This window comes from Pseudoliparis swirei, chromosome 22, assembly GCF_029220125.1.
Source record: "Pseudoliparis swirei isolate HS2019 ecotype Mariana Trench chromosome 22, NWPU_hadal_v1, whole genome shotgun sequence".
Lineage (NCBI taxonomy): Eukaryota > Metazoa > Chordata > Actinopteri > Perciformes > Liparidae > Pseudoliparis > Pseudoliparis swirei.
In genome coordinates, this window is record NC_079409.1 from 22,576,172 (window position 1) to 22,602,754 (window position 26,583).

Here is a 26,583-nt window from a genome sequence, read left to right on the forward strand (position 1 = left end):
GCGTGGTGTACGATGATTGTTATCATGTAACTTAATGAATCCTTCTTTTAAGCCCCGCCTCCAACCCGCTGTCAGTAACAGCGCTCCACTTCACAAAATGCATCTGAACGATGGATCAGGAAGTCAAACTAATTCAGCCATGAAAACAGATAAAGGTAAAGATGGAAACTAAAGCGATAGACCACAGTCATACTATAAGTATTACTTATATTTAGTTATTATATACTTATTATAGTATGACTTATAGTTCTGATCATGGTATTACTTATAGTATTACTTATAGTACACACACTAAATTCTCTTTCCTAAAAACTCTCCAAATATTGTTCTGTTTATTTTTCCTGAGTCATACTTTGCAGAGTCTGTTCACAGGTTGTTATTCTGGGTGATTTGAGGCGTTGCTGAGCGTCCATCCAGGAGATATTCTGGTTTCATCTTTATTTTCTCTTAACCAGTAACATATATACTAATATTTACACATCTGAACAAAAGCTCACATATTGCTCACATATTGCCTTTATTATAACACCAACATTATTCAAATAGCTCTCTCTCTCTCTCCCTCCCCCTCTCTCTCCCACCCCTCTCTCGTTTCCTCTCATCCCCCTGCTCTCGTGCTCCTATATAACCTCTGACACGGACCCTCTGCTCGGCCCTCATGTGAAGACGAGCTGGGGGAAGAACTTCTAGAGTCTCTTTCTGGAGGTTTTGGGTTCGTTGTTTTTTCGGTTCTTTATCAGAAAACTCATTTTTGGGGCGTCCTGCACGACCTTCAGACCCAACAGCATCCAGCTGCCACCTTGATGATGATGATGAAGATGATGATGATGATGATGCTGCTGCACGGCACAGGTGAGATCTGTTGACTTTATTACGATGATGAAGATCAGCGGCACGATGACATGTTTCACTGGAACACGAGACGTTGAGCTGGAGTTCATGTCGTGGTTTAAAATAACTCCGGAAATAACCAAGATCTGACTGTTTGGTCCCAAATATAAAGATTGTGGTCCGTATAACTAATAAATAAATTAAAAATTAAATAAGTAAGTCAGTTGGATTCTGACGATTTAAACCATGAGGATGATGAAAGAGTTACTCACTAAGTTAATAACATGTAGGGATCATTCCGTTGATTTGATCCAGACGGTCTGAAGGGCTTCACCTCTTCCGTCTTTCTTGCACTTTTTGTTATTTTCCAACAGACATTTCCATTATAATACAAACTCAGAACCAGTGACCAGGTCACTCAGCTCCGTGTTGGCAGGCGTGTCCTGTTAGGTTTAGTCAGTGAGCCGCTAGTTGTGTTGTTAATTTATTTTAGAAATCATAAATAAAACAGTGTTGTCATCAACTCGACGTCAACAGCATCGAACCAGAACACACACACACACACACACACACACACACACACACACACACACACACACACACACACACACACACACACATTGTGTTCATGCTCTTTGTAAAAAGCTGAAGCAGGTGCAGTAAACCCAAACTGCTCCCCCTAGAGGCCAAGATGGACATCATCAGCAGCAAGCAGGACGTCCAGGTGGGAGAAGACATCCTGCTGCTGTGCAAAGGTGAGTCCTGCCCAGGTGAGTCCTGTCCAGGTGAGTCCTGCCCAGGTGAGTCCTGTCCAGGTGAGTCCTGTCCAGGTGAGTCCTGTCCAGGTGAGTCCTGCCCAGGTGAGTCCTGTCCAGGTGAGTCCTGTCCAGGTGAGTCCTGCCCAGGTGAGTCCTGTCCAGGTGAGTCCTGTCCAGGTGAGTCCTGCCCAGGTGAGTCCTGCCCAGGTGAGTCCTGTCCAGGTGAGTCCTGCCCAGGTGAGTCCTGCCCAGGTGAGTCCTGTCCAGGTGAGTCCTGTCCAGGTGAGTCCTGCCCAGGTGAGTCCTGTCCAGGTGAGTCCTGTCCAGGTGAGGACGCGTCCTCTCCCCCAGGCCAAGCATTTACTCTTCCTCTGTGTCTCCTCTTCCTCTGTCTCCTCTTCCTCTGTGTCTCCTCTTCCTCTGTGTCTCCTCTTCCTCTGTGTCTCCTCTTCCTCTGCGTCTCCTCTGTGTCTCATCTTCCTCTGCGTCTCCTCTGTGTCTCATCTTCCTCTACGTCTCCTCCTCCTCTGCGTCTCCTCTTCCTCTGCGTCTCCTCTTCCTCTACGTCTACTATCTGTCCTCCCAGCCGGAGGAGAGGGAGACATCCTGTGGCAGAAGGACGGCGAATACATCACCGACAAAGAGCAGGTGTCCAAGATAGACGAGTCCACCTCTAAGCTGCTGGTCCGGAGGGCCGCGGCGCCGGACGCGGGCCGGTACACTTGCCTGTGTGAGTTCGACAGCGGGCACAGTGACGAGGTGACGATGCAGCTCTACGTGTACGGTGCGTAACGGAGACCTGTCTGTCGTACCTGAGCGACCCGCATGCTGCCGATGACCTCCTTCGTTGCTCGGAGTAAGCGTCCTAACCTCCTCTCCTTGTCCAGAGGGTCCATCCTTCGGGAGCACCAGCACCTACCACGAGTTCCTGGAGGGCACCGACGGACTGCTGCCGTGCCAGGTGACCGGCCAGCCGGCCGTAGACGTCCACTGGCTCCGGCACAAGGAGCTGCTCTCCTCTGACGGTAGGACCGGCGCCCTGCGCGCGCAGCTCTCCTGGTGTCCGGAGGGGTGTTTTCTAACTGCGTTCTCCTCCTTCCTCCCCTCGGTCCTGTCCTGCCGGCTCCGGCTCCAGGAGGAAGGCGCGTGCGCCGGCTGCCCGACGGCGCGGCGCACATCGGAGCGGTGAGGCGGGAGGACGCGGGGACGTACGTGTGCGTGGCTCAGATCCGAGGACGGCCCATCACGCAGGAGCTCCTCGTGTCCGTCGTCGTCAACGGTCAGAGGCTTTTACGCGTGGATGTTGAACAGTGGTCAGATGTTTAAGACTCAAAGAGTTCCTCTGGGTCTCGATAGAAAGATGGTGTGTGTGACTCGTGCGTCGCAGTTAGGGAGCCTTCATGTTGCTCTGAGACATGTGACGTGTGAACAGAAGTATCAGGCACGTGCACAGGTAGACCCCTAGTGGTGCTCAAGCTCCTCCCCTTTTGCCCTGGATGAGAAAAGTGCCCCTTTTTCTGGAGACAAATTGTTTCTTTATTCATCAGTATTTAAGAATAAAAAATACTCTCTGTCATCAATTCCCTCCAAATGTGTTTTGATATCTGGCAGGGCTTTTTTTTTTTACACGACTACCCATTAGCCAATCAGAACGCTTGTACTGTCGTTGCCATGTAATAATTTGTATTTATTGATGGATCGTGGAGGTCTCCATCGTGGAATATGCCTACTATGAACTATTCATCCACTCTGTCATATTCATTGAATGTATTTAAACTCTAAATCTGTCCTTCTGTACACATGACATCTATTGCATCTGTCCATCCTGGAGAGGGATCCTCCTCTGTTCTCTCTTGAAGGTTTCTTCCCTTTTTTCCCCCCTGAAGGGTTATTTGGGAGTTTTTCCTGATCCGATGCGAGGTTTTGGGGCAGGGATGTCTATGTGTACAGATTGTAAAGCACTCTGAGACAAATTTGTAATTTGTGAAATTGGGCTATACAAATAAACTGAATTGAATTGAATTGAATAAGGAAAATGTAAACTAGCCGTCTAATCCTGCCCAGAGGAGCCGCATCACGAGTGTGATGCTGCTTATGTTTCAACTGTCAGAAAGATACTCCTGGTGATGGGGCCCTTTTCTGGGGGCTGGAGCACCTGCCCCCCAACATGTCTGTGACGCGCCTTCAAGCATGACGCGTCACATAAAGATGTCGCCTCCCGCCTGCAGCTCCTGCCTCTGCGCGCCTGAGAGAAGAGGAGAGGAGGGTTCTGGCCGGCCCGGAGACCAACGTGTCGCTGCTGTGTCTGGTGGACGGCCTCCCCAAGCCCAACGTCACCTGGACCATGTGAGTCCCTCATGGCGTCACCTGACTCACCTGACTGGGCGCTGCGTGTTCACACGTTGTCCATCGTGTTGTGACGGGGATACGTAATCATGACGTGGGATGAATTATAACCTCATTTATTACCTTCGCATTGAAAATGCGGAAGGTTATGTTTTGATCGCGTGTATTTATTTATTTATTTATTTATTTGTATGCGTGTTACTCGCGTAACAAAAAAAGTTGTAAACCGAATCGCATGAAATTTGGTGGGATGATTGGTTATTATCCGGGGACCATGTGATTAGATTTTGGGATCGATCGGGTCAAAGGTCAAGGTCAAGGTCATGAAAAGGTCAACATCTTCTTTTTACCATAGCGCGGTCAATTTGTATCCAATTGTCATGCAACTAATGCCAACATGTTCATAATGCAATGCCCAATCTTGTGATATGCGAAGGTATGCGCTCTACCGAGAGACCGTTCTAGTTCTACACTGTGTGTGTGTGTTTGTTTCTGTGTGTGTATGTGTGTATGTGTGGGTGTGTCCGTATTTGTGTGTGCATGTGTGTGTGTGTGTTTGTATTTGAGTGTATGTGTGTGTATATGTATGTGTGTAGGTGTGTGTATGTGTGTGTATATGTTTGTGTGTGTATATGTGTGTGTGTTCGTATGTGTGTGTATATGTGTGTGTGTGTGTTCGTATGTGGTGGTGTGTGTGTGTGTTCATATGTGTGTGTGTGTGTGTGTGTCCTCTGGCCTCTGTCATATATATCCTCCACTACCCCGTAGGCTTCAATATGAATCTTAATCTTAATCTCTGGGTGACTTCCTGTGCGTTGCTGTGCTCGTCCAGGCCGGTGCTGTTGGACCCGACGCGCCGTCAGTTCAACTCGGACCACAGCCAGATGACCATCAGCTCTGTGAGCCGGGCCGACTACGGAGAGTACGTCTGCACTGCCAGCAACAAGATATCGGAGAGCAGCGCCACCTTCAGGCTGCATGTCGATGGTCAGTCACATTCACCCCATCCTCACTTCACCGGGTCAAGAAAACAAACAATGAGAATGAAAGTATGGCCCACTGGACCTGAGCCGGCTGTGGTTCTGATCGTGTCCCGTGGTTCTGATCGTGTCCCGTGGTTCTGATCGTGTCCCGTGGTTCTGATCATGTCCCGTGGTTCTGATCGTGTCCTGTGGTTCTGATCATATCCCGTGGTTCTGATCGTGTCCCGTGGTTCTGATCGTTTTCCGTGGTTCTGATCATGTCCCGTGGTTCTGATCGTGTCCCGTGGTTCTGATCATGTCCCGTGGTTCTGATCGTGTCCTGTGGTTCTGATCATATCCCGTGGTTCTCATCGCGTTCGTGGGTCTGATCATGTCCCGTGGTTTCTGATCGTGCCCCGTGGTTCTGATCGTGTCCTGTGGTTCTGATCATATCCCGTGGTTCTGATCGTGTCCCGTGGTTCTGATCATGTCCTGTGGTTCTGATCATATCCCGTGGTTCTGATCGTGTCCTGTGGGTCTGATCGTGTCCCGTGGTTCTGATCGTGTCCCGTGGTTCTGATCGTGTCCCGTGGTTCTGATTGTGTCCCGTGGTTCTGGTGTTTTCCTGCAGAGGCCCCGGAGGTGTTTGTGTCTGCAGAGCAGCAGAGGGCGTCGCTGGGGGACAGAGTGTCCGTGTCCTGCAACGTCTCTGGCCATCCTCAGCCGGAGCTGCACTGGCTCAACAAGCACAACGGACACACACTGGTGAGAGTTTATGACACACACTCACACTCACTCACACGCACACTCACACTCACTCACACTCACACACACTCACACACACGCACACACACACACACACACACACAAGCACGTGCACGCAACAACGGCCGCATGTCTCAATCAAGCTGACATTTGTTTTATCTGCTCGTTGATTTCATAACCGTTCAGCCCTCCATCAACATGTGACTGTGAGTCAGTGGTCAGCAGGTCTGTCTGCCAATCCGGGGGTTGGCGGTTCAAATCCCCGCCCTAGTCGATGTGTCCTTGAGCAAGGCACTTAACCCTGAACTGCTCCCTCTAGCTGTGTCTACGGTGTATGAATGTAACAAGTAAAAGTGTATTTCAGTACCTTAGAAAGTGCTATATATAAATTAAATGTATTCTTATTCTTATTATTACACTGAGCATGTTCAGACTTAAGATGGGTCCAATATACGATGGTGTATTCCCCCCCCCCCTGTCAGGACTCCAGCTCTGGTCCAGTCCGGGCGGTGGACGGTGCCTTGGTGATTGATGAGGTGGCGCCCTCTGATGGTGGGACGTATTCCTGCATGGCCGTCAGCACCTCTGGCAATGCATCCAGAGACGTTGCAATCCACAGTAAGAGGTCACGTGACCTGGAGGCAACGCAGATTCTGAACTGGTAACCGTGACACCTCCCCGTTCCTCTCCTCTGACCTCCTCAGCCCAGCCCGGTGCGCCTCACGACCTGTCGGTCTCACCTGGACTGACCTCAGTCCTCTTCTCCCTCAAGTCCCTCCCCGTCAGCGGAGGAACACCAATCACCAGCTTCGTCCTGCAGTGGAGGCAAAGGGCAGCAGGGCCGTGGAAGGAGGTCACGGTCCCGGCTTCAGGTAAACACGAGGGTTGAATCGTTCATGCTTTAAACCGCTGACACCATCGGCTCTGTTGGTAGGTCCTCTCTCCGTCTCCTCGCTGCAGCCCTACACACTGTACACGGTGCGCCTGGCGGCCTTGAATGCAGTGGGAGTGGGACAGTTCTCAGACACGCACCCCGCTCGCACCCAGGGAATACGTAAGTGAACACACCAACATCCATGTGTGGCGCAGAGAGCATGGGATGCATATGTAATGATGGACAGTAGATATGCAACTATTCCCACAAGGCTTCTCCTCCTCATCCACCATCACTCATTTTTCGTCTCCTTCTTCCATGACATCGTCGTCTGCTGCCTGACGGCGTTCACCATGCGATCCTCTGCGATCCCCCTCAGGAGGTAGAGTACCCACAGTGGTCCACTCGACAAGGGGAACCCTGTCGACGTCATGGCAGCTCACCGGTTGGTCCTCATGTCTGTGCCTTCTGTTCGCAGGAGAACCAGACCGCCCGGTGCTGTTGACCAATGAGATGACAGTCGAGGGAAACTCCTTCTCTGTCCCTCTTCAGAAGGCCGACGACGGTGGAACTCCTCTGCAGCACTTTGACCTACGATACAAACAGGTGGGAGACGATCTCGGCCTTTCTCAAAGAATGACCTTTGTTCCTGTCGTTGACTCGTGTCCTTCTGTCGTTGACTCGTATCCTTCTGTCGTTGACTAGTGTCCTTCTGTCGTTGACTCGTGTCCTTCTGTCGTTGACTCGTGTCCTTCTGTCGTTGACTCGTGTCCTTCTGTCGTTGACTCGTGTCCTTCTGTCGTTGACTCGTATCCTTCTGTCGTTGACTCGTGTCCTTCTGTCGTTGACTCGTGTCCTTCTGTCGTTGACTCGTATCCTTCTGTCGTTGACTCGTATCCTTCTGTCGTTGACTCGTGTCCTTCTGTCGTTGACTAGTGTCCTTCTGTCGTTGACTCGTATCCTTCTGTCGTTGACTCGTGTCCTTCTGTCGTTGACTCGTGTCCTTCTGTCGTTGACTCGTGTCCTTCTGTCGTTGACTCATCCTTCTATGCGTTTGTGTCCTTCTGTCGTTGACTCGTATCCTTCTGTCGTTGACTCGTGTCCTTCTGTCGTTGACTCGTATCCTTCTGTCGTTGACTCGTATCCTTCTGTCGTTGACTCGTGTCCTTCTGTCGTTGACTCGTGTCCTTCTGTCGTTGACTCGTGTCCTTCTGTCGTTGACTCGTGTCCTTCTGTCGTTGACTCGTATCCTTCTGTCGTTGACTCGTATCCTTCTGTCGTTGACTCGTGTCCTTCTGTCGTTGACTCGTATCCTTCTGTCGTTGACTCGTGTCCTTCTAGTGTCCTTCTGTCGTTGACTCGTGTCCTTCTGTCGTTGACTCGTGTCCTTCTGTCGTTGACTCGTGTCCTTCTGTCGTTGACTCGTATCCTTCTGTCGTTGACTCGTGTCCTTCTGTCGTTGACTCGTGTCCTTCTGTCGTTGACTCGTATCCTTCTGTCGTTGACTCGTGTCCTTCTGTCGTTGACTCGTGTCCTTCTGTCGTTGACTCGTGTCCTTCTGTCGTTGACTCGTATCCTTCTGTCGTTGACTCGTGTCCTTCTGTCGTTGACTCGTATCCTTCTGTCGTTGACTCGTGTCCTTCTGTCGTTGACTCGTATCCTTCTGTCGTTGACTCGTGTCCTTCTGTCGTTGACTCGTGTCCTTCTGTCGTTGACTCGTATCCTTCTGTCGTTGACTCGTATCCTTCTGTCGTTGACTCGTATCCTTCTGTCGTTGACTCGTGTCCTTCTGTCGTTGACTCGTGTCCTTCTGTCGTTGACTCGTGTCCTTCTGTCGTTGACTCGTATCCTTCTGTCGTTGACTCGTATCCTTCTGTCGTTGACTCGTGTCCTTCTGTCGTTGACTCGTGTCCTTCTGTCGTTGACTCGTGTCCTTCTGTCGTTGACTCGTGTCCTTCTGTCGTTGACTCGTGTCCTTCTGTCGTTGACTCGTGTCCTTCTGTCGTTGACTCGTATCCTTCTGTCGTTGACTCGTGTCCTTCTGTCGTTGACTCGTGTCCTTCTGTCGTTGACTCGTGTCCTTCTGTCGTTGACTCGTGTCCTTCTGTCGTTGACTCGTGTCCTTCTGTCGTTGACTCGTATCCTTCTGTCGTTGACTCGTGTCTTTCTGTCGTAGACTCGTGTCCTTCTATCGTTGACTCGTGTCCTTCTGTCGTTGACTCGTGTCCTTCTGTCGTTGACTCGTGTCCTTCTGTCGTTGACTCGTGTCCTTCTGTCGTTGACTCGTGTCCTTCTGTCGTTGACTCGTGTCTTTCTGTCGTTGACTCGTGTCCTTAGGCGTTGACTCGTGTCCTTCTGTCGTTGACTCGTGTCCTTCTGTCGTTGACTCGTATCCTTCTGTCGTTGACTCGTGTCCTTCTGTTCCCCTCAGGATAAAGAGGGAACGGAGTGGACAGAGATGGAACTGCCGCCCAACGCCGACTCCGTCTCCCTCAAAGATCTGTCCTTCGGCTCAGACTATCGACTGGAAGTTGTATCCATCAACCCGAATGGTTCCTCCATCCCAGCCATCTTCAACTTCACCATCGCAGACCAGCCTGGTATGTGTCCTGTATGAGATGATAATAATCCATTTAACTTATACAGCGCCTTTTAAGGTAGACAGAGTCACTTTGCATGTTTAACACACTGTAGACACAGCTACAGGGAGCAATTCAGGGTTAAGTGTCTTGCTTAAGGACCGCCAACCCCCTGATTAGACAGACCTGCTAACCACTGACCCAGAGTCGCCCCGATTCATTTAAACTGGCTTCAACTATGAACTGGGAGCGGTGACACATGTCGAGATCAAGCGCTCCTTGACATTATGACGGATCCACTCACGAAGACGAGCTGCTCGCCACATTGAAGACGTTTGCCGCCCGTTGGGTTCGGTCCCCTTGACCCTTTCCTCTCCGTCCTCCAGTCCAACCGAGCCGCCTGACCAACGGCAGCGTGGTCGGCATCGTCATGGTGATCTTCTTGGTGATCTTCCTGGTGGTGGACGCCACCTGCTGCTACAGGAACCGCTGCGGTCTGCTCATGTCCATCTCCGTGAAGGTCTTCGGCCAGAAGCACCCCGGCCTCCGAAGACTGGAACAGGGAGAAGGAACCAACGGGTCAGTTTTGGGAGAGTCCGTCCGTGTGGACACTCGAGTGCTTTTCACCATTTTATTGTCCTCCCGTCCTTAAGTTGTCGTCGTCCTCATATTTCAAACCTTTTGTTTGACGGCAGAGAAGTTAAGCTGAAGAGCATCTCCACCCCGAGAGGCAGTGTGCAACTTTCAGAAGCAGGAGAGCAGAAACTCACTAAGGACGGGGGGCCAATCCCTGAGGTCACCTGTGACAAGGCCCCCCTCACCCAACACCAGTACGTTCATCACACAACCACAAGCTTCTTCTTCTTCTTCTTCTTCTTCTTCTTCTTCTTCTTCTTCCAGGACAGTTAAAACATAAATGTCACCATGTGATGCACTCTACCAGATTGTAGCTACACAGCAAATTAGCATTTGTCGTCCCCTGACAGACCATAATAAACATAAAACAATAACAAACATAAACAGTTCAGGATAAGACACACTACAACAGTAATAATATTATATATTATCTAATATAGATGCAGAGATTTCGGCCGAACATTTAAAAAGTTAAATATGTGCAATGTAACAGGAAATATTTTGATGTTGAGATCGAAAGATTATGTTCAGTGATTTAGAAAATATCCTGATGAGCATCTGCTCGATCTGTTACCCTGGCAACGGAGTTTGACTTGATGAACACATCAAACTTTAGATCGCCCCATGAAGATCAGATCTATACCACAGAGAGAAGTGTTGTTTAAATAATGTCTTCTTGTCTTTCCCCTCAGGAAGAACCAGGCGGGTAGAGACCTGCACGCTGGCAACGCGTGAGGCCAGAAAGAAGAGGAACGAGAAAGAAGAGGAAGGGAGGAGACAACAAGAGGACATATCGAACCACGCTGGGTGTTCAGGACGGAGACAGAACCGTCCGCCATCTTGACGGTCAATGCATGTGCACTGGGAAAAACGTGTTTTACGGGGTAACTGTGTTGTCTGTGTTTTACAGGGTAACTGTGTTGTCTGTGTTTTACAGGGTAACTGTGTTGTCTGTGTTTTACAGGGTAAATGTATTGCTGTTATAAATTATTTTTTATATTGCTATATTCACTCAAAGTCACAAAAACAAGTTTACCTTCTGTATTTTGAATGTATTTGTCACTGTATTCAGCATTAACTTAACCTATCTAGCCTTTATATGCTTATCATGCACTAATACGTATTGTTTTCAAACCGTACATGAGAGATATGAGTTATATGAGAGGCTTTGACTTTGTAGCCACCTTAACTATTAAGCTGGCTACAAAGTCAAACTTTTATAAATGGTTGTATAGCACTGGCCATTTAGGGAAACTGTAATTAAAAGCATCTTTTATTATGAGAACCTTCTTCAAAGTACCTGTAATAATATGTGTCAGAAATATATAAACCTAACAAAACATATTAATGTTGTAAGTTATTCTGTTTTTATAGTCGCTATATTTACAGTATTTAAATATGTTCAAGTGACAATGTTGGTCATTACAACTGCAAACTGACGGACCATATTAATGAAGTGTTTTGGATATTATTGTGATAGTCAAATATTTAACTTGCAGCTTTTTTGTTTTGAGATACTTTGACATAATGATGTCATGTTTGCAAATTGCCATGTTAATGAAGTGTTTTTTAATAGTAATGTAATATTTCTCTGAACACTGTAATCTGTATATATGCACATGTCATTGCATCTTTTCCTTTGATAAAAACACTGTAAAATAATCTTTTATGCTCACTAAAAATTCAATCACAAACAGGGTGAGGGCCGATGGGCACCCCTATGGTGCTTACTAAACTAATGGTTAACATCTGCATCTCACACAGTGAAATAATAATGTACAGTTAACTACTGTAGGGGCTGTTAAAAATGTTAACATTTGAATAGAGAGGTTTGGAATATTTCGCAAAGCTCGGGATATCGTTGTATTTTCTGCTTATTATTTCCCTAATTGACTCACATTTAACCAGGCAAACTGCAACATTAAAACAGTTTTTTTATATCATTGTTTTTGGATAAAACACACCAGATTGTCAGATTGCACTTGAACTCTACATTTCCAGACAAGTGCAGGGAGGAAGTGGAGGGTTTGCAGAGATTTCTGACTCAAAGCTGATAAAAAGAAAAAAGGTGTGACCATCAAGACTCTGAAGGTGCTGTGACACATTCTCCAGTGTAATACCTTTTGTTCAAATGAGACTTAACTGCACATTGACAAGCATGAGTGTAATTTGAGGCACTTGGACTATTTATATTATAAGCTTCCTTTAACTTGTCAGTACTATTCATCTGACAGCTGTAGTTTATTTTTTCTGTGCTTATTCTTTATACACTCACAATATACAATATGGAGTGTTACAATTCAAACAACACAGCACAATATGAAGTATCTAATATTTCCAGTACCAACTACATGAAAAAAAACTTATTCTTAAGAAAATAACACATTCTCACATTGACATCGACTGATTTGAATAAGTAGGAATGTATTTAATTTGACACTGAAAATACATTTTGCCAAGTATCTTATACTCAGTAAAAAAAAAAAGTAAATCTGTGATAGATTTATTTACTCAAAGTCTCAATATTTATTTCTCAACTGTTTCCTTGTGCAGATCATAATATCTCAGCTCTCCGCCTCAGCGCTGTGACGCGCCGCTCTGGCCACGCCCCCTAACGAGAAGCACATGACGCAGCGCGGACCCGCGGAGCCGCTGACAGGGCAGCGTTCGGTTTGAGCCGAGACCAGAAGCAGTCGCGAGGCTTGTTATTGATACGCGGACGCTCGGTGAGTCTTTATTATAATAGCACGACTGTTGTTTCCCTTCGGCGCGTGACGTGAGGACGCTGCCGGGCACTTCCGTAGCCGCGGCGGCTGCTGCTAGCCGCGCGAGCTAACGCGCCTCGGATGGTTGGCTCGCGCGCTGCAGCATCACGACGTCACGACGTCAACTGAAAAAGTTCACGCGGATAACACCGCGAGTTGAGCTTCTGGATGAATGTCCTCGTCACAGAGCTCCGTCCTCCTAGAGGTCACCGCACCGGTTAGCCGTCGTGTCCCGGCTGTGACTCTCCTGTCTGCGGTGTGTTTCTGACAGGCAGCCCGAGCCCACCTGACCCCGGGAGGGACGCTCCAGGAGACTCCAAGAGACTCCAGGACGCCCTCTTGCTGTCCACCATGGACGAGACTGATGTGGAACGTGAGCCATGTTCTCTTCACCGCTCTCGTCTTCTCCGTTCAACGTGTCTTCTCTTGTCAATGTGTTGTAACGTGTGACTCTGTGCCTGTGAGACACAGTGTTGGGCAACACGACGCCGCGGTGTCCTCACATGGCTCTCAAACGTTGCCTAGCCCTTTGTGTGTTTCCTCCATTTCTCTTCCTTCTACATTCATCTGTTTGTCTCCGCTCTGTCGTGTTTCTGTCCTCCAGAGGTGACCCTGGCTCTGCTGGACGCGGCCACTGATAAAGATGCAGAGGTCCAGGAGCAGGTCAGGAAGTCTATGTTGACTCTGGGAAAGCAGCAGCCAGACAGAGTGCTAGCCATGTGCCAGGACTACCTGCTGAAACACCCGAAGGTAAAACCACAGGACACGCCTCTATTACACTGGATCCACTGTCCTGTCAGCCGACCACTATAATGCATCACACCAGGGACATAGAACCAGTTATCAGTGAACGCTCTTGTAGCCGGAGTCAAACGGCTAATAAACATGAGCATGCCAACAATTAAATTCAGTTTAGGAGGCCGGCCCACCAGGCATGAGGCAATGAGGTCACGCCCTTGAGGGAAGAGGCACAGAGAAGGAGGCAGGGCCGTTGGGAAGGAGGCCAGGTCCAGACCAGAGTAAATATTTTGTCAATTTAGTTTCCCAAAGATGTTCTTCAATACTCTTGAGATACAAAGTGAGACGTGCTGCCAACATTTCACCTGCTTTTACCTTTTAGAATACAAGGAAATGGATCAGTCCACCTACACGACTGGGGGACGCGATGCTATCGTAGCTCGATGCTAAAGTGAAAACATTACTAAATTCAGTCATTTGCCTTTTTCTTTTAATGCAACACATTTGCTCCTCAGACATTACCCCGTAGAAGTCTGTGTGGTCCGGCCTCCCTCTGACTCCGTGAAGAACCATCAGCAACATCCTGTAGTACAGAGGACGTCCCTTCATATTGAGTGTGCCTCATATCTCATTGTATAAAACTAGGACGGGCACTCGGTAGAGCGCATACCTTCGCATGTCACACGATTGGGCATTGAATTATGCACATTTTGGCATTAGCTGCATGCCAATTGGATAAAAATTGACCGTGCTATGGTAAAAAGAAGATTCTGACCTTGTTATGACCTTGACCTTTGACCCGATCGATCCCAAAATCTAATCAAATGGTCCCCGGATAATAACCAATCATCCCACCAAATGTCATGCGATTCAAGAAGATTTTGACCTTTTCATGACCTTGACCTTTGACCCAATCGATCCCAAAATCTAATCAAATGGTCCGCGGATAATAACCAATCATCCCACCAAATTTCATGCGATTCGGTTTAATACTTTTTGAGTTATGCGAGGAACACGCATACAAATAAGTACCGGTAAATAAATACACGCTGATCAAAACATAACCTTCCGCATTTTCAATGCGAAGGTAAAAAGCCATTTGGATATATTTCTCTTGGCTGTCCGTGATGAGCATTTCCTTTTTCAATGTGCTCTTAACCGTTATTTCTCGTCTCTTCTCTTCTGCTCCTCTAGCTGGTCGTAAGCCACCGAGTTGTGATTCTTCAAACCATTGAGCTGATAGTTTGCTGCAGGATAGAGGAGATCAGCAGCGCCAGGATCAAAAGCATCATCTCCCTGGCGTCGGACGAGATGACGCGGTCAAAAGTAACGTCTTGCTTTCTTTTTTTGGTTTACTTCGGGAAGGCTGATGATGATGATGATGAATGACGTTCCTCGCTTTGTCCTCTCGTCTTCCCGGGTCACTCAGGATGTCGTTCCCGACTGGCAGCAGGCAGCCAGTAATATTCTGGTTGCCGTGGGTAACAAGTACATCAATGACATCATGGAGGAGATTCTGAGCAAGTTCCAGCCGGGGCTCCTGCCTCACTTCTTCGTGGTCCAGACACTGGCCAACCTGTCGGACTCCAATGGTAAGAGAATATCTAAAGAGGAGCACGCTCACTGGTATTCAGAGGTATTCGATCGGGAGCGTGAGGGTTTTGATAAAGTTAGCGGAAGGATTTAAGTGACAACATCCGGTTTTGCAAAGTTAGCGGAAAGAACCACGTGAAACAACATCCGTTTTTCAAAATAAGATGTCGACAAATCATACACGAACATATAAAAGTAAACAATTAACTGATTTTGTATCTTTATAGATAGTTTCTGAGATTTAACTTAAATTATGCTAACATTAAAACATTGTTACTGTACCAAGGAAGAGTTTATAAAAATAAGTCAGACTTTTGTATGTTAAAAAAAGTCCTGTATATAGATTTCCCCAAGACTTCCAGGAAATGAATAATGCAGATGTGTTCCATACATATCTGAAATCCCCTACAATAGCAATTTTAATGTATTGATTAGGACATTTTTCAAAGTAAAAGTCCTAAATGTTGAAAGAAATCTGTCATTTCTTTAATGTTTGAGGTGCTTTATATATGTATTTCCTCATAGTCCGAGGCAATAATGCTACACAATAGATAGAATGCTTCAATCGACACCGTGATCGGTATTATCGGATCGGCAGATACTGATTTCAGTGATCGGTGATCGGCACCAAAAAACCTGATCGGTGCATCTCTAATTTTATTAGATTATTAGATTTTTAAAACCTGATTTCCAATCCCTATGTCCTGTTTCCGAAGTTGCCCATTATGTGGTTTTAACAGAAGATAGTGACTCTTAAAATGTCCCATGCTTCTCTCTTATCTCTTACTTCATACAGTAGTACAGTATAGCCTCCCTGCTTTACAGAGGAAGTGGTGAAACAATAACATCCCATCATGCAGTGTTCTTCCTCGTTCTCTAGTTTACGGCATGGTGCCCTTCCTGAACGCTATTCTGGGCACCATGCTGCCCATGCTGAGCATGGCCAAGCAGGACAACATGAAGTGGGTCTTCTCCTCTGGTAAGAACCTTTTCCACCGGCGTTTTCAAATTGTCATAATGTATTATGTATTCACTCCAAATCTCTTCAACCCTCCTCTTACATATGGGGTCAATTTGACCCCATTCAATGTTTAACGTCTCTAAAAAAATGATTGACATGTTTTTTGCTTCATATTTCATGACTTTTCCTAATTTATTGGGGACAACTGGGAAAACATAAAATTCACATGACATGTTTTCAATGTCCTGTAAATATAACACATATAAGAAATATCAACATTTTTATTTATTTAAAGGGCTATTTAGGTATCAACAAACAAACATAAAGTACCTGACATTTAAACTTGGGAAACAATATTAATTCTAATCATTTTCTGGAAGTTTTAATTGCTGTGGTCAAAAAGGGTAAAAGATGTTCGTACATTTGAAGGTGACAGGAGGGTTAAACACTATGCCAGGTGCTCGCCTCCAAAAACAATCAATACAATCCCCTCTTTTCTCTTTCTTACCATGTCATCATAACATTAGTCGTCTTTCCAAACACACATTTATGAGTTTATTGCGTTAGAAAAGCTGAATGGGGATAATTCAATAAAACTTCCAGAATTGGGGACAAACTTTTTTTTTAAATGTTCACTTGAAGTGATTTTCACATTTGTCTAAAAAATAGATAACGCGTGAAATGGACTATGGAAACTCGTTTGCCGGATTAATTCTGACGTAAAGAACATGAAGGAAGTTGACTGATCAACCGTTGGGTCTCTCCTCTGATATTCTCACCTGTGTCTTTGCCACCTGACCGTATGAAACATGGCCGACGGCAGCGGACATGAGAGAACGATCAAAACCGATTGGAACCAATCCCCGAAGACCTCCATCCATCGGTCTCCTACGGGTTATGGCCTAGCCGACTTGTTTTGTCTCCAGTTGGCAACCTTTACTTCCTCTCCTCTTCTTATGGGCGGATTCCATTGGTTCATAGAGCAAACCTCGTACAAAAAACCTGCAGTGTAGCGGAGTGTATTCGCTCAGAACCAGTTGATGGAAACCGTATACACTTTAGAGGCCCTAAGGGGCCGATCACACCAGACGCGACTCTCAAAAACGCGTCGCTAGCAAAACCATCGATTTCCTGTGGTACGGCCTTTTAGGCGCCTTCTAAAGGCCGCGCAGCGCGTTCTTCTAGCGTTTTCTCAGGCACGCTTGAAGCAGGAGTTTCAAGGCAGCCAATAGGATCAACAAGAGGCCCAAGGCAGCCAATAGGATCAACAGGAGGCCCAAGGCAGCCAATAGGATCAACAGGAGGCCCAATGCAGCCAATAGGATCAACAGGAGGCCCAAGGCAGCCAATAGGATCAACAGGAGGCCCAAGGCAGCCAATAGGATGAACAGGAGGCCCAAGGCAGCCAATAGGATCAACAGGAGGCCCAAGGCAGCCAATAGGATGAACAGGAGGCCCAAGGCAGCCAATAGGATGAACAGGAGGCCCAAGGCAGCCAATAGGATGAACAGGAGGCCCAAGGCAGCCAATAGGATGAACAGGAGGCCCAAGGCAGCCAATAGGATCAACAGGAGGCCCAAGGCAGCCAATAGGATCAACAGGAGGCCCAAGGCAGCCAATAGGATCAACAGGAGGCCCAAGGCAGCCAATAGGATCAACAGGAGGCCCAAGGCAGCCAATAGGATCAACAGGAGGCCCAAGGCAGCCAATAGGATCAACAGGAGGCCCAAGGCAGCCAATAGGATCAACAGGAGGCCCAAGGCAGCCAATAGGATCAACAGGAGGCCCAAGGCAGCCAATAGGATCAACAGGAGGCCCAAGGCAGCCAATAGGATGAAAAGGAGGCCCAAGGCAGCCAATAGGATGAAAAGGAGGCCCAAGGCAGCCAATAGGATCAACAGGAGGCCCAAGGCAGCCAATAGGATCAACAGGAGGCCCAAGGCAGCCAATAGGATCAACAGGAGGCCCAAGGCAGCCAATAGGATGAACAGGAGGCCCAAGGCAGCCAATAGGATGAACAGGAGGCCCAAGGCAGCCAATAGGATGAACAGGAGGCCCAAGGCAGCCAATAGGATGAACAGGAGGCCCAAGGCAGCCAATAGGATGAACAGGAGGCCCAAGGCAGCCAATAGGATGAACAGGAGGCCCAAGGCAGCCAATAGGATGAACAGGAGGCCCAAGGCAGCCAATAGGATGAACAGGAGGCCCAAGGCAGCCAATAGGATGAACAGGAGGCCCAAGGCAGCCAATGGGATGAACAGGAGGCCCAAGGCAGCCAATAGGATCAACAGGAGGCCCAAGGCAGCCAATAGGATCAACAGGAGGCCCAAGGCAGCCAATAGGATCAACAGGAGGCCCAAGGCAGCCAATAGGATCAACAGGAGGCCCAAGGCAGCCAATAGGATCAACAGGAGGCCCAAGGCAGCCAATAGGATCAACAGGAGGCCCAAGGCAGCCAATAGGATCAACAGGAGGCCCAAGGCAGCCAATAGGATCAACAGGAGGCCCAAGGCAGCCAATAGGATCAACAGGAGGCCCAAGGCAGCCAATAGGATCAACAGGAGGCCCAAGGCAGCCAATAGGATCAACAGGAGGCCCAAGGCAGCCAATAGGATCAACAGGAGGCCCAAGGCAGCCAATAGGATCAACAGGAGGCCCAAGGCAGCCAATAGGATCAACAGGAGGCCCAAGGCAGCCAATAGGATCAACAGGAGGCCCAAGGCAGCCAATAGGATCAACAGGAGGCCCAAGGCAGCCAATAGGATCAACAGGAGGCTCAAGGCAGCCAATAGGATCAACAGGAGGCCCAAGGCAGCCAATAGGATCAACAGGAGGCCCAAGGCAGCCAATAGGATCAACAGGAGGCCCAAGGCAGCCAATAGGATGAACAGGAGGTTTTCCTTCCTGTTTTCCCGATGAGACGCTCATATCGTCGTATTTAATGACGAAGATCTTTATAATTGTAAATAGAAACACGACTCCAGCTGACTCCTGCTCAGGAGGAAGTGCAACTGAAAGCTTCGCCATCGAGACACCATTCACAGAATAGAAGGTGGTATTCGCCGTACTCTTTCCTTTTTTGTATTTATCATGAACCCCAAACCTTTCGCTCCTCATCCCACAACACAGCAAGAGCACAACGTCTGCTTGACTCCATTTAGCAAATGAAGTTTGATCGCCCGGTTACGCTCCACAGGCACTCCGCGATGTTTTGCCCGGCGTGTTTTTGCCAAGACGTTTTCGAAGCGGCTGCGCTTTTTTAAAGTGGCGTCTGGTGTGATTGCGCCCTAAGACTGTTCCCAGTGAGTCTTGAAGCCCCTAGAGGGCCAATGTGTTCTGACACAAACAGATGCACCGTCCAATGCGCTTCGTCTCTTTCAGTGGGTTTAATTATTTCTCCGTGACACCCGAGCATAACATTAGAAACGTCCAATACTATTGCTATACATTACATGTTTAATTACAGAAAACACAGGATCCTGTTGGCACGACCACGCTCAAAAACCATCGCTTACTTCCTCATGAGCAGACACACACCTGTATGCCCTTTAATGGTACGGTGCCCCCTGTGTTCAAATGTAGGAAGTGCATGTCCCAATTCACCCGGCGTTTCCCTTGACGACATAAGAAAGCATAAAAACTACATTTTGGCTCCAACATTCAGGTTTATTTCTTTTTGCTCTAAATTTGCTGAACAATTGAATGGAAACTTGGTTCTCTTGTCTCCTTAATTTCCTCTTCCCTCTTGTTTCTCTCTCTGCAGCTCTGTGTCATTTCAGCGACGGTATCTTGGAGTACCTCGCCAACCTGGACAAGGCTCCAGACCCCACCGTGAGGAAGGACACGTTCTCCAGTGAAATCTTTGCTGCTTTTGACATCCTCTTCAATAATTGGTTACAAAGCAGGGAGTCCAAGGTAAGGTCGGTGGAGGTCAATGTCGGGGGTTCAACATGTTCAGGCAGAAATGAGAGAAGGAGTAGAGCTGAGGCTACGAAGGCAGACTTTTTAGTATCATTAGGTTCCTAAGTCATTCAATAAATGTTCTCATCCTATCCAGAATTATGAAGCCGTGTTAAGTCCCAGTCCAACAATTTAACCGCTGTACCCTCGTGCTACAGAAGGCAGGGAACCTATTTGAGCCAATTGTCAGTCACTGTTCTAACAAAAACAAACACACTGGGGACACCAAAAAATCTCAGAAGAATATGTTAAATAAATAAATCTCTTCTTCTCTTCTTCCACCTGAAAAAGTTAGAATAGAGTATAGAAATGTGATGAGATGGCCACAAACTCCAATTGACAATGAATGATTGCAAGTTATATATATATATAAAACGTATATATCTATTTTATATTAAATACATATTTTATATATATTTTTAATATATGTTATATATATTTATTTAAATATATATTTTTTATTTATAGATATATATTTATTCTCTCGCTCTCTATTTATATATCTATATAATTTTTTTCTTTCTTTTAATTAAATGCATATAGCTTTTTTATATATAGATATTTATTTAATATATTTTTAATCCATTCATTACAATCTGTCATGTCTGTCCCTTGACTTCCTGCCTCCCTGTCTGTGCTCAGTTGAGGCTCACGGTAGCCGAGGCCGTGGGCTCCATGTGCCATCTGATGGCGAGTGATAAGCTGGAGGAGCAGATTCCTAAACTCATTCCTGCCATCTTGTCCCTGTACAAGAAAAACAACGAGCACTACATCATCAGCAAGGTGAGTGTGGGCTGCAACCTGGCTCTGAACAGATTATTTTATTTCTTTCAATTATCGTGTCTGGTTGCTGAATTAAATTAAATTATATTTTCAGAGGTTGATTCTTACTTTCTTTCTCCTGCCTCACTCAGAGTCTGTGCCTCGTGCTCGATGCTTCGGTCAGTATGGGCAGCAGGGTGCTGGAGACGCAACTGGACGGTCTACTCCTGGCACTGCATCAACAGGTACATGCATGCATACATACATGATACATGCATGCATGTGAACATGCATACATACATGCATGTGAACATGCATACATACTACATACATGCATACATACACATGTGAATACATGCATGCATACATGCAAGCATGCATACATGCTACATACATAGATGCATACATGCATACATACATGCATGTAAACATGCATACATACTACATGCATGCATACATCAGGGCTCCAGGCTGCGACCAAATGGTCGCATTTTGCGCCTAAAATTAGACACAGTGCGAGTAAATTTTTCATCAACTCGTGCATGCGCGGCCAGTAAATTAGCAGGTAATTTATTTTTTTGTTATTAAATATTTTTGTTGCTGACAAACTTGTTCTACAATTCAGCCCACTATAGTTAGCGGTAATGCCTGAATGACTGGTTTGCTAACTGACATTGACTCCAGAAGAAGAAAGGAGACGAAAACAGAAGAAGAAGAAGGCTGGCCTGTGTGTGAGCGGGAGATGATTGACAGCGGGAAGGGGTGACCACGGCTATAGGCTAATGTGTGAAAAGAGGCGGGTCTTGGGGGTTATCGTGAATCCAAAGATTTTACATAGCGGTGTCTCCTGTAAACAATGGACAATGGCGGCCGGACTATCAGTTCGTACTTTCTTCCTAAACCTAATGATATAGAGAAGTCAAATCCCGAGAATGAGTCCGACTCAGATTGTGAGGAAACGGTCGTGGCGAAAAAAGGCAGGAAATTCAGCTTTCGCGATGAGTGGCTGCGCGAGTTCACCTGGCTGAGGTATTTCACGGAGACCAATTCAATGAACTAAATTCTGCTGTCGATTCCCACAACATGCGGGGAACACGAAATGTGCTGATAAGACATCGTATTTCTCACGCTGAAAAAAACTCTCGGCTATTTAATGTTTTAATGTGCCGCAGCGCGCCAACATGAGCCGCGCTGCCTTCACCGTGGAGGAATCAAGCGCTCCCCTGGAGTTCTGCTGTGAGGAGCCACTTATCAGCCAATCAAAAAAAAGAAATGGGCTATACAATAGCCAATCAGAAAACAACCCGTATCTTGGTAAGATTCAATCCAGCAACCAATGAAAATAAAGCATCCTGGAATTGCGTGCGACTGACTAATGGGGGGGGGGGGGGGGGTATTTATCAGTCATACAGTACAAATGATGGGAACACTTTGCAAGTCGATTTATAGTGTGCGCCCCTAAATTTTCTGCTTGCGCCCCTAACATTTTAAGTTAGGGGCCACTGTGCTCCTAGTAAAAAAAGTTAGTCTGGAGCCCTGTACATGCATACATACACATGTGAATACATGCATACATACATGCATACACATGTAAACATGCATGTACGCATGCATGCACACATGCATACGTACATGCATGCGTACAGCATGCATACATGCATGCATATGGCATGCATACATGCATGCATACATACATATGTGCATGTATACATGCATGTATGGATACATACATGCATGCTCTGCTACCTCAGAGACGTGTCAGATTTGCTGTCGTGGTTTTCATAACCTGTGACCCAGCGGACTCTTGGCCTGATGCCTTAACTGTTGCAACAGTTGATCACTGACTGTGTGGGATCAGTTTTAAAACAGTGCTTTAAACAATGAGGACATTTCAAATCTTTTTTTTCTTTTTTCTAAGTGACTCCAAACTTTTGATTGGTAGTGTGTGTGTATATATATACAGGGTTTTTCCTGCATAGAGAACATTTGGGCGCGCGCCTACGCCGTTTTCCCGAGCGCCTTAGGCAAAAAAAGTCAGCGATGAAAAAAAAAAAAAACTGTGTTCATCACGTGCATGTCAGCGAATATGTTCTCAATAGTATGTTTCAAGTCGGCTACAGCCGAACCCTCGTTCTGTTTTGATCAATAGTAATCGAGTTAATAAGCGTGTCTTGTCTGATCAATACGCAACTGTGAGGTGCGCGAATAGACAGAGCGGCCAGCTGCTGGTCACTCCACAGCCCGACGTGCACGAATACACCTGGACTATATAGGGATGCACCGATCTGATCGGCGCCGATCCATATCGGCCAATATTCCCATTATCGGTTTTGATCGACGCTCTCAAAACGGTGTATCAAACTTGGCCGATCAGATGACGTAACATCTGCGAGAACTATCAGACGTTTCAATCGCCGCGCACCACAGCGGAGACGATGCGCCCGGCGAGGGCCGCAGAGTGAGAGGTCAGAGGGGATCCTCACCACCGAGCGGCGTCCCCGTCCCCAGAGTTGAATCTCTGGGTCGACTCAGCCGACTCTCACATGTCTGCCCCTAGAGACTGATGCTCACGGTAAACACATTCCATCAGGAGCAAAGAGGGTTTTGATAACGTTAGCGGAAGGATTTATGTGACAATATCCGGTTTTGCAAAGTTAGCGGAAAGAACCACGTGAAACAACATCCGTTTATCAAAATAAGATGTCGACAAATCATACACGAACATATAAAAGTAAACAATGAACTGATTTTGTATCTTTAGAGATCGTTTCTGAGATTTAGCTTAAATTATGCTAACATTAAAACATTTTTACTGGACCAAGGAAGAGTTTATAAAAATAAGTCAGACTTTTGTATGTTTAAAAAAAGTCCTGTATATAGATCTCCCCAAGAGTTCCAGGAAATGAATAATGCAGATGTGTTCATACATATCTGAAATCCCCGACAATAGCAATCAAACAATTTTAATGTATCAATTTGGAAATTTTTCAAAGTAAAAGTCCTAAAAGTTTAAAGAAATCTGTAATTTCTTTAATGTTTGAGTTGCTTTATATATGTATTTCCTCATAGTCCTAGGCAATAATGCTACACAATAAATAGAATGCTTCAATCAACACCGTGATCGGTGTTATCGGATCGGCAGATACTGATTTCAGTGATCGGCACCAAAAAACCTGATCGGTGCATCTCTAATTGTCAATTTATTAGCCTATCTATTTTAGCAAAATGATTTCCTCAAGCATTGCTTCCATAATTTATGGGGGGGAAAAAAAATACATAGATGTCTGCTAATTACGGTGAAACGGCAACACAGACCGTGCAAATATTTTGGGAGCACCGAAGACCCATTTTGACCCAGGAAAAACCCTGTATACAGGACTGTCTCAGAAAATTAGAATATTGTGATAAAGTTCTTTATTTTCTGTAATGCAATTAAAAAAACAAAAATGTCATGCATTCTGGATTCATTACAAATCAACTGAAATATTGCAAGCCTTTTATTCTTTTAATATTGCTGATTATGGCTTACAGCTTAAGAAAACTCTAAAATCCTATCTCATAAAATTTTAATATTTCCTCAGACCAAGTTAAAAAAAAGATTTATAACAGCTGAGTGTTTGTCAAGGCTCAGGAAACCCTTGCAGGTGTTTCGAGTTAATTAGACAATTCAAGTGATTTGTTTAATACCCTACTAGTATACTTTTTCATGATATTCTAATATTTAGAGATAGGATATTTGAGTTTTCTTAAGCTGTAAGCCATAATCAGCAATAAATCAGAATAAAAGGCTTGCAATATTTCAGTTGATTTGTAATGAATCCAGAATGCATGACATTTTTGTTTTTTAATTGCATTACAGAAAATAAAGAACTTCATCACAATATTCTAATTTTCTGAGACAGTCCTGTATATATATATAACATATTCAGCTGCTCCCCTAGACAAACAAATAACAGTCTCCACTCACTTTTGATATCATTTATATTTTCCTCATTATCATAATAATGAGCACTACTGCTGCATGAGTAGATGTAGGTGTTGCGGTGAAGCATGTACTTTTAACAAATGTATTCTATTTTCGTTATTATTCATTATAAATGCCAGGACTCATCATAGTTGTGTTTGAGGGAGTTGAAACTTGGCCGTCACGGACTGTAACGTTCCCCCCCCCCCCCCAGGTGTCGACCCCCGTGGATTTCAGCAACCCGCCCACCGCCAAGAACCACAACGAGGTCCTGCGCTGCTTCAGCCTGCTCGGTACAGACGCGTCAGTCGCTGGTTGTTTACCCGTCTGTCTGTGAGCCGGCTCCCTGTCTGGTGATGGGAGCTGATTCCATGTGTTTCAGCTCCGGAGTCACAAGAACCGCGATGAGGTCATCCGTTAGTGTGTGAGACGACATCGTCACACTGACTGTGACCGATGCTCTTTCTCTCTCGTCTTGCCCTCGTGCTTGTTTTCTTGTTTACTTGTGTTTGTGTATTTTTATTTGTTTACATGTCTCCTCTCTCCTTCCCCTCCAGCAAACTCCTTCCCAGACCGACTGATCATGTTTGTTCTCCAGAAGTTGGAGAACAGTAACGAGCGAAACCGGATGGGCTCCCTGGCCGTCCTACGTCACCTCATCAACTCCACGAGTGAGACGACACACACACACACACGCATACACACACACGCACACGCACACCTGTCACTCCACCAGCATCAGTGATGGATTTGTTGATAGTTATTCAAGTCATAATGCAATGGTTCTCAAACTGTGAGGTGCGCCCCTCTAGTGGGGCGTTCTGGTACTACAGGTGGGGAGCGGGAAAAAATGCAGAAAGAGCTTTTATTGAGAACTTCACATATTACACAAGTTCAAAGTACACAGACATAAAACTAAGTCATTTATACATACATATTGAAATGCCCGAACCTTCATGTACATGTTTACGTTACGCTGTTAATCGGTTACGCTGTTAACCGGTTACGCGGTTAACCGGTTACGCTGAGTGGCGGCCGAGACTTTTGGTGACTGGCTGATTCTTGCCATTTTGCCAAAAGCCATTCTCCATGAGACCAGCTTTTCCACTGTTGCCCTTCAAAACAAGAGCTGCGCATTGAGCATGAATTGAGTGGCTGTTCTGCTGTTGCCCTTCAAAACAAGAGCTCCACATTGAGCATGAATTGAGAGTGGCCATATCAAGCCAGTTTTAAAATGATTTGGAGTGGAAAGCCGGCTCATTGTAGCCATTAATACAACTTGACACGCATATCTACACTAATTGTTTTGAAATAAGTTATTTCATTTGAAGGTCAGCATAGACCATTTTATGCACATTTTTCTTCGTCCAAAGTGGAACGTGACAGAATAAGTTTGAGAACCACTGCATCGATGACATAATCTTCCTTTTTATTTATCCGCTAACTTTTCTGTGCGTTTCTTTTTTTTTCAGCATCTACAATGGAGAGTAAGAAGCTGCTGATTCTGGCCAGCATCAGACAGCCGATGGCTGACCACAGCAACAAGGTAACACGCGCGTACACACCCCGTGTAGCTATTCCACTTCATCACAAATGATATCTATTGTAATTAATATTTTATGAGTTAAACGTGTCCTGAAGAAGTTTTGCTCTGATCATCATGACGTTGGGTCTCCAGGTCAAGAAGCGCGTGGTCCAGGTGATCAGTGCGATGGCTCATCACGGCTACCTGGAGCTGGAGGGAGGGGAGCTGCTGGTTCTATTCCTCGTGCAACACTGTGCCTTACCTGACACGCAGCGGGTACAGCTTCAATGTTTAACAAGGGGATTTCTCTGCAAGTTACTTCCCCAAAACCATTTTATTCATTCACACACAACAACTGCCTCAATCATATTCACGTGGCCTGTTGATCGTGATGTTAGTGTATTGATTATCCTGTGTGTCTCCAGCGAGGCCAGAAGCCCACCGATCCGGAGGAGGTGACCAACGAGGCGCTGAGGACGATGTGCGACAACACGCTGCACCTCCTGACCACCACTGTGGGGCGACTGGCTGATGTACGTGGCCTCTGAGCCCATCCACCCGTCT

At 46.3% G+C, this 26,583-nt stretch overlaps 2 protein-coding genes across 3 annotated transcripts in view; both read left to right on the plus strand.

Moving 5' to 3' along the window:
• The first annotated feature begins 596 nt into the window (after positions 1-596).
• ncam3 (neural cell adhesion molecule 3) lies at positions 597-11,413 on the plus strand. 2 transcript variants are annotated; one of them, XM_056443956.1, is made up of 16 exons: positions 597-852; positions 1,515-1,586; positions 2,176-2,373; positions 2,477-2,614; positions 2,725-2,868; positions 3,818-3,935; positions 4,768-4,922; positions 5,529-5,662; positions 6,145-6,280; positions 6,367-6,534; positions 6,597-6,717; positions 7,013-7,142; positions 8,968-9,136; positions 9,502-9,694; positions 9,811-9,945; positions 10,444-11,413. In XM_056443956.1, exons 1-16 carry the CDS (start codon positions 804-806, stop codon positions 10,484-10,486), a joined length of 2,103 nt encoding a protein of 700 aa, XP_056299931.1. In that variant the 5' UTR covers positions 597-803; the 3' UTR covers positions 10,487-11,413. The 2 variants fall into 2 exon arrangements, with proteins under 2 accessions (XP_056299931.1, XP_056299932.1); XM_056443957.1 differs by lacking the exon at positions 9,811-9,945.
• Positions 11,414-12,792: 1,379 nt separating this feature from the next.
• Positions 12,793-26,583, plus strand: part of mroh1 (maestro heat-like repeat family member 1) — a 31,307-nt gene continuing 17,516 nt past the window's right edge. Inside the window, exons 1-13 of the mRNA XM_056444797.1 lie at positions 12,793-12,889; positions 13,121-13,266; positions 14,449-14,580; positions 14,684-14,846; positions 15,728-15,826; positions 19,572-19,723; positions 20,411-20,551; positions 20,683-20,775; positions 24,709-24,787; positions 25,052-25,165; positions 25,967-26,040; positions 26,173-26,295; positions 26,445-26,552. Coding sequence (XP_056300772.1) covers positions 12,868-12,889; positions 13,121-13,266; positions 14,449-14,580; positions 14,684-14,846; positions 15,728-15,826; positions 19,572-19,723; positions 20,411-20,551; positions 20,683-20,775; positions 24,709-24,787; positions 25,052-25,165; positions 25,967-26,040; positions 26,173-26,295; positions 26,445-26,552 — 1,446 coding nt within the window. The 5' untranslated portion in view covers positions 12,793-12,867. The remainder of the gene's footprint in view (positions 12,890-13,120; positions 13,267-14,448; positions 14,581-14,683; positions 14,847-15,727; positions 15,827-19,571; positions 19,724-20,410; positions 20,552-20,682; positions 20,776-24,708; positions 24,788-25,051; positions 25,166-25,966; positions 26,041-26,172; positions 26,296-26,444; positions 26,553-26,583) is intronic.

What these genes read in the sequence shown, in the direction of transcription:
- ncam3 (XM_056443956.1), top strand. Translation starts at nt 804, where the DNA reads ATGATGATGATGAAGATGATGATGATGATGATGCTGCTGCACGGCACA. An exon ending in GATGCAGCTCTACGTGTACG is followed by an intron (nt 2,374 to 2,476) that starts GTGCGTAACGGA and finishes CTCCTTGTCCAG; the next exon opens with AGGGTCCATCCTTCGGGAGC. An exon ending in CAGAGACGTTGCAATCCACA is followed by an intron (nt 6,281 to 6,366) that starts GTAAGAGGTCAC and finishes TGACCTCCTCAG; the next exon opens with CCCAGCCCGGTGCGCCTCAC.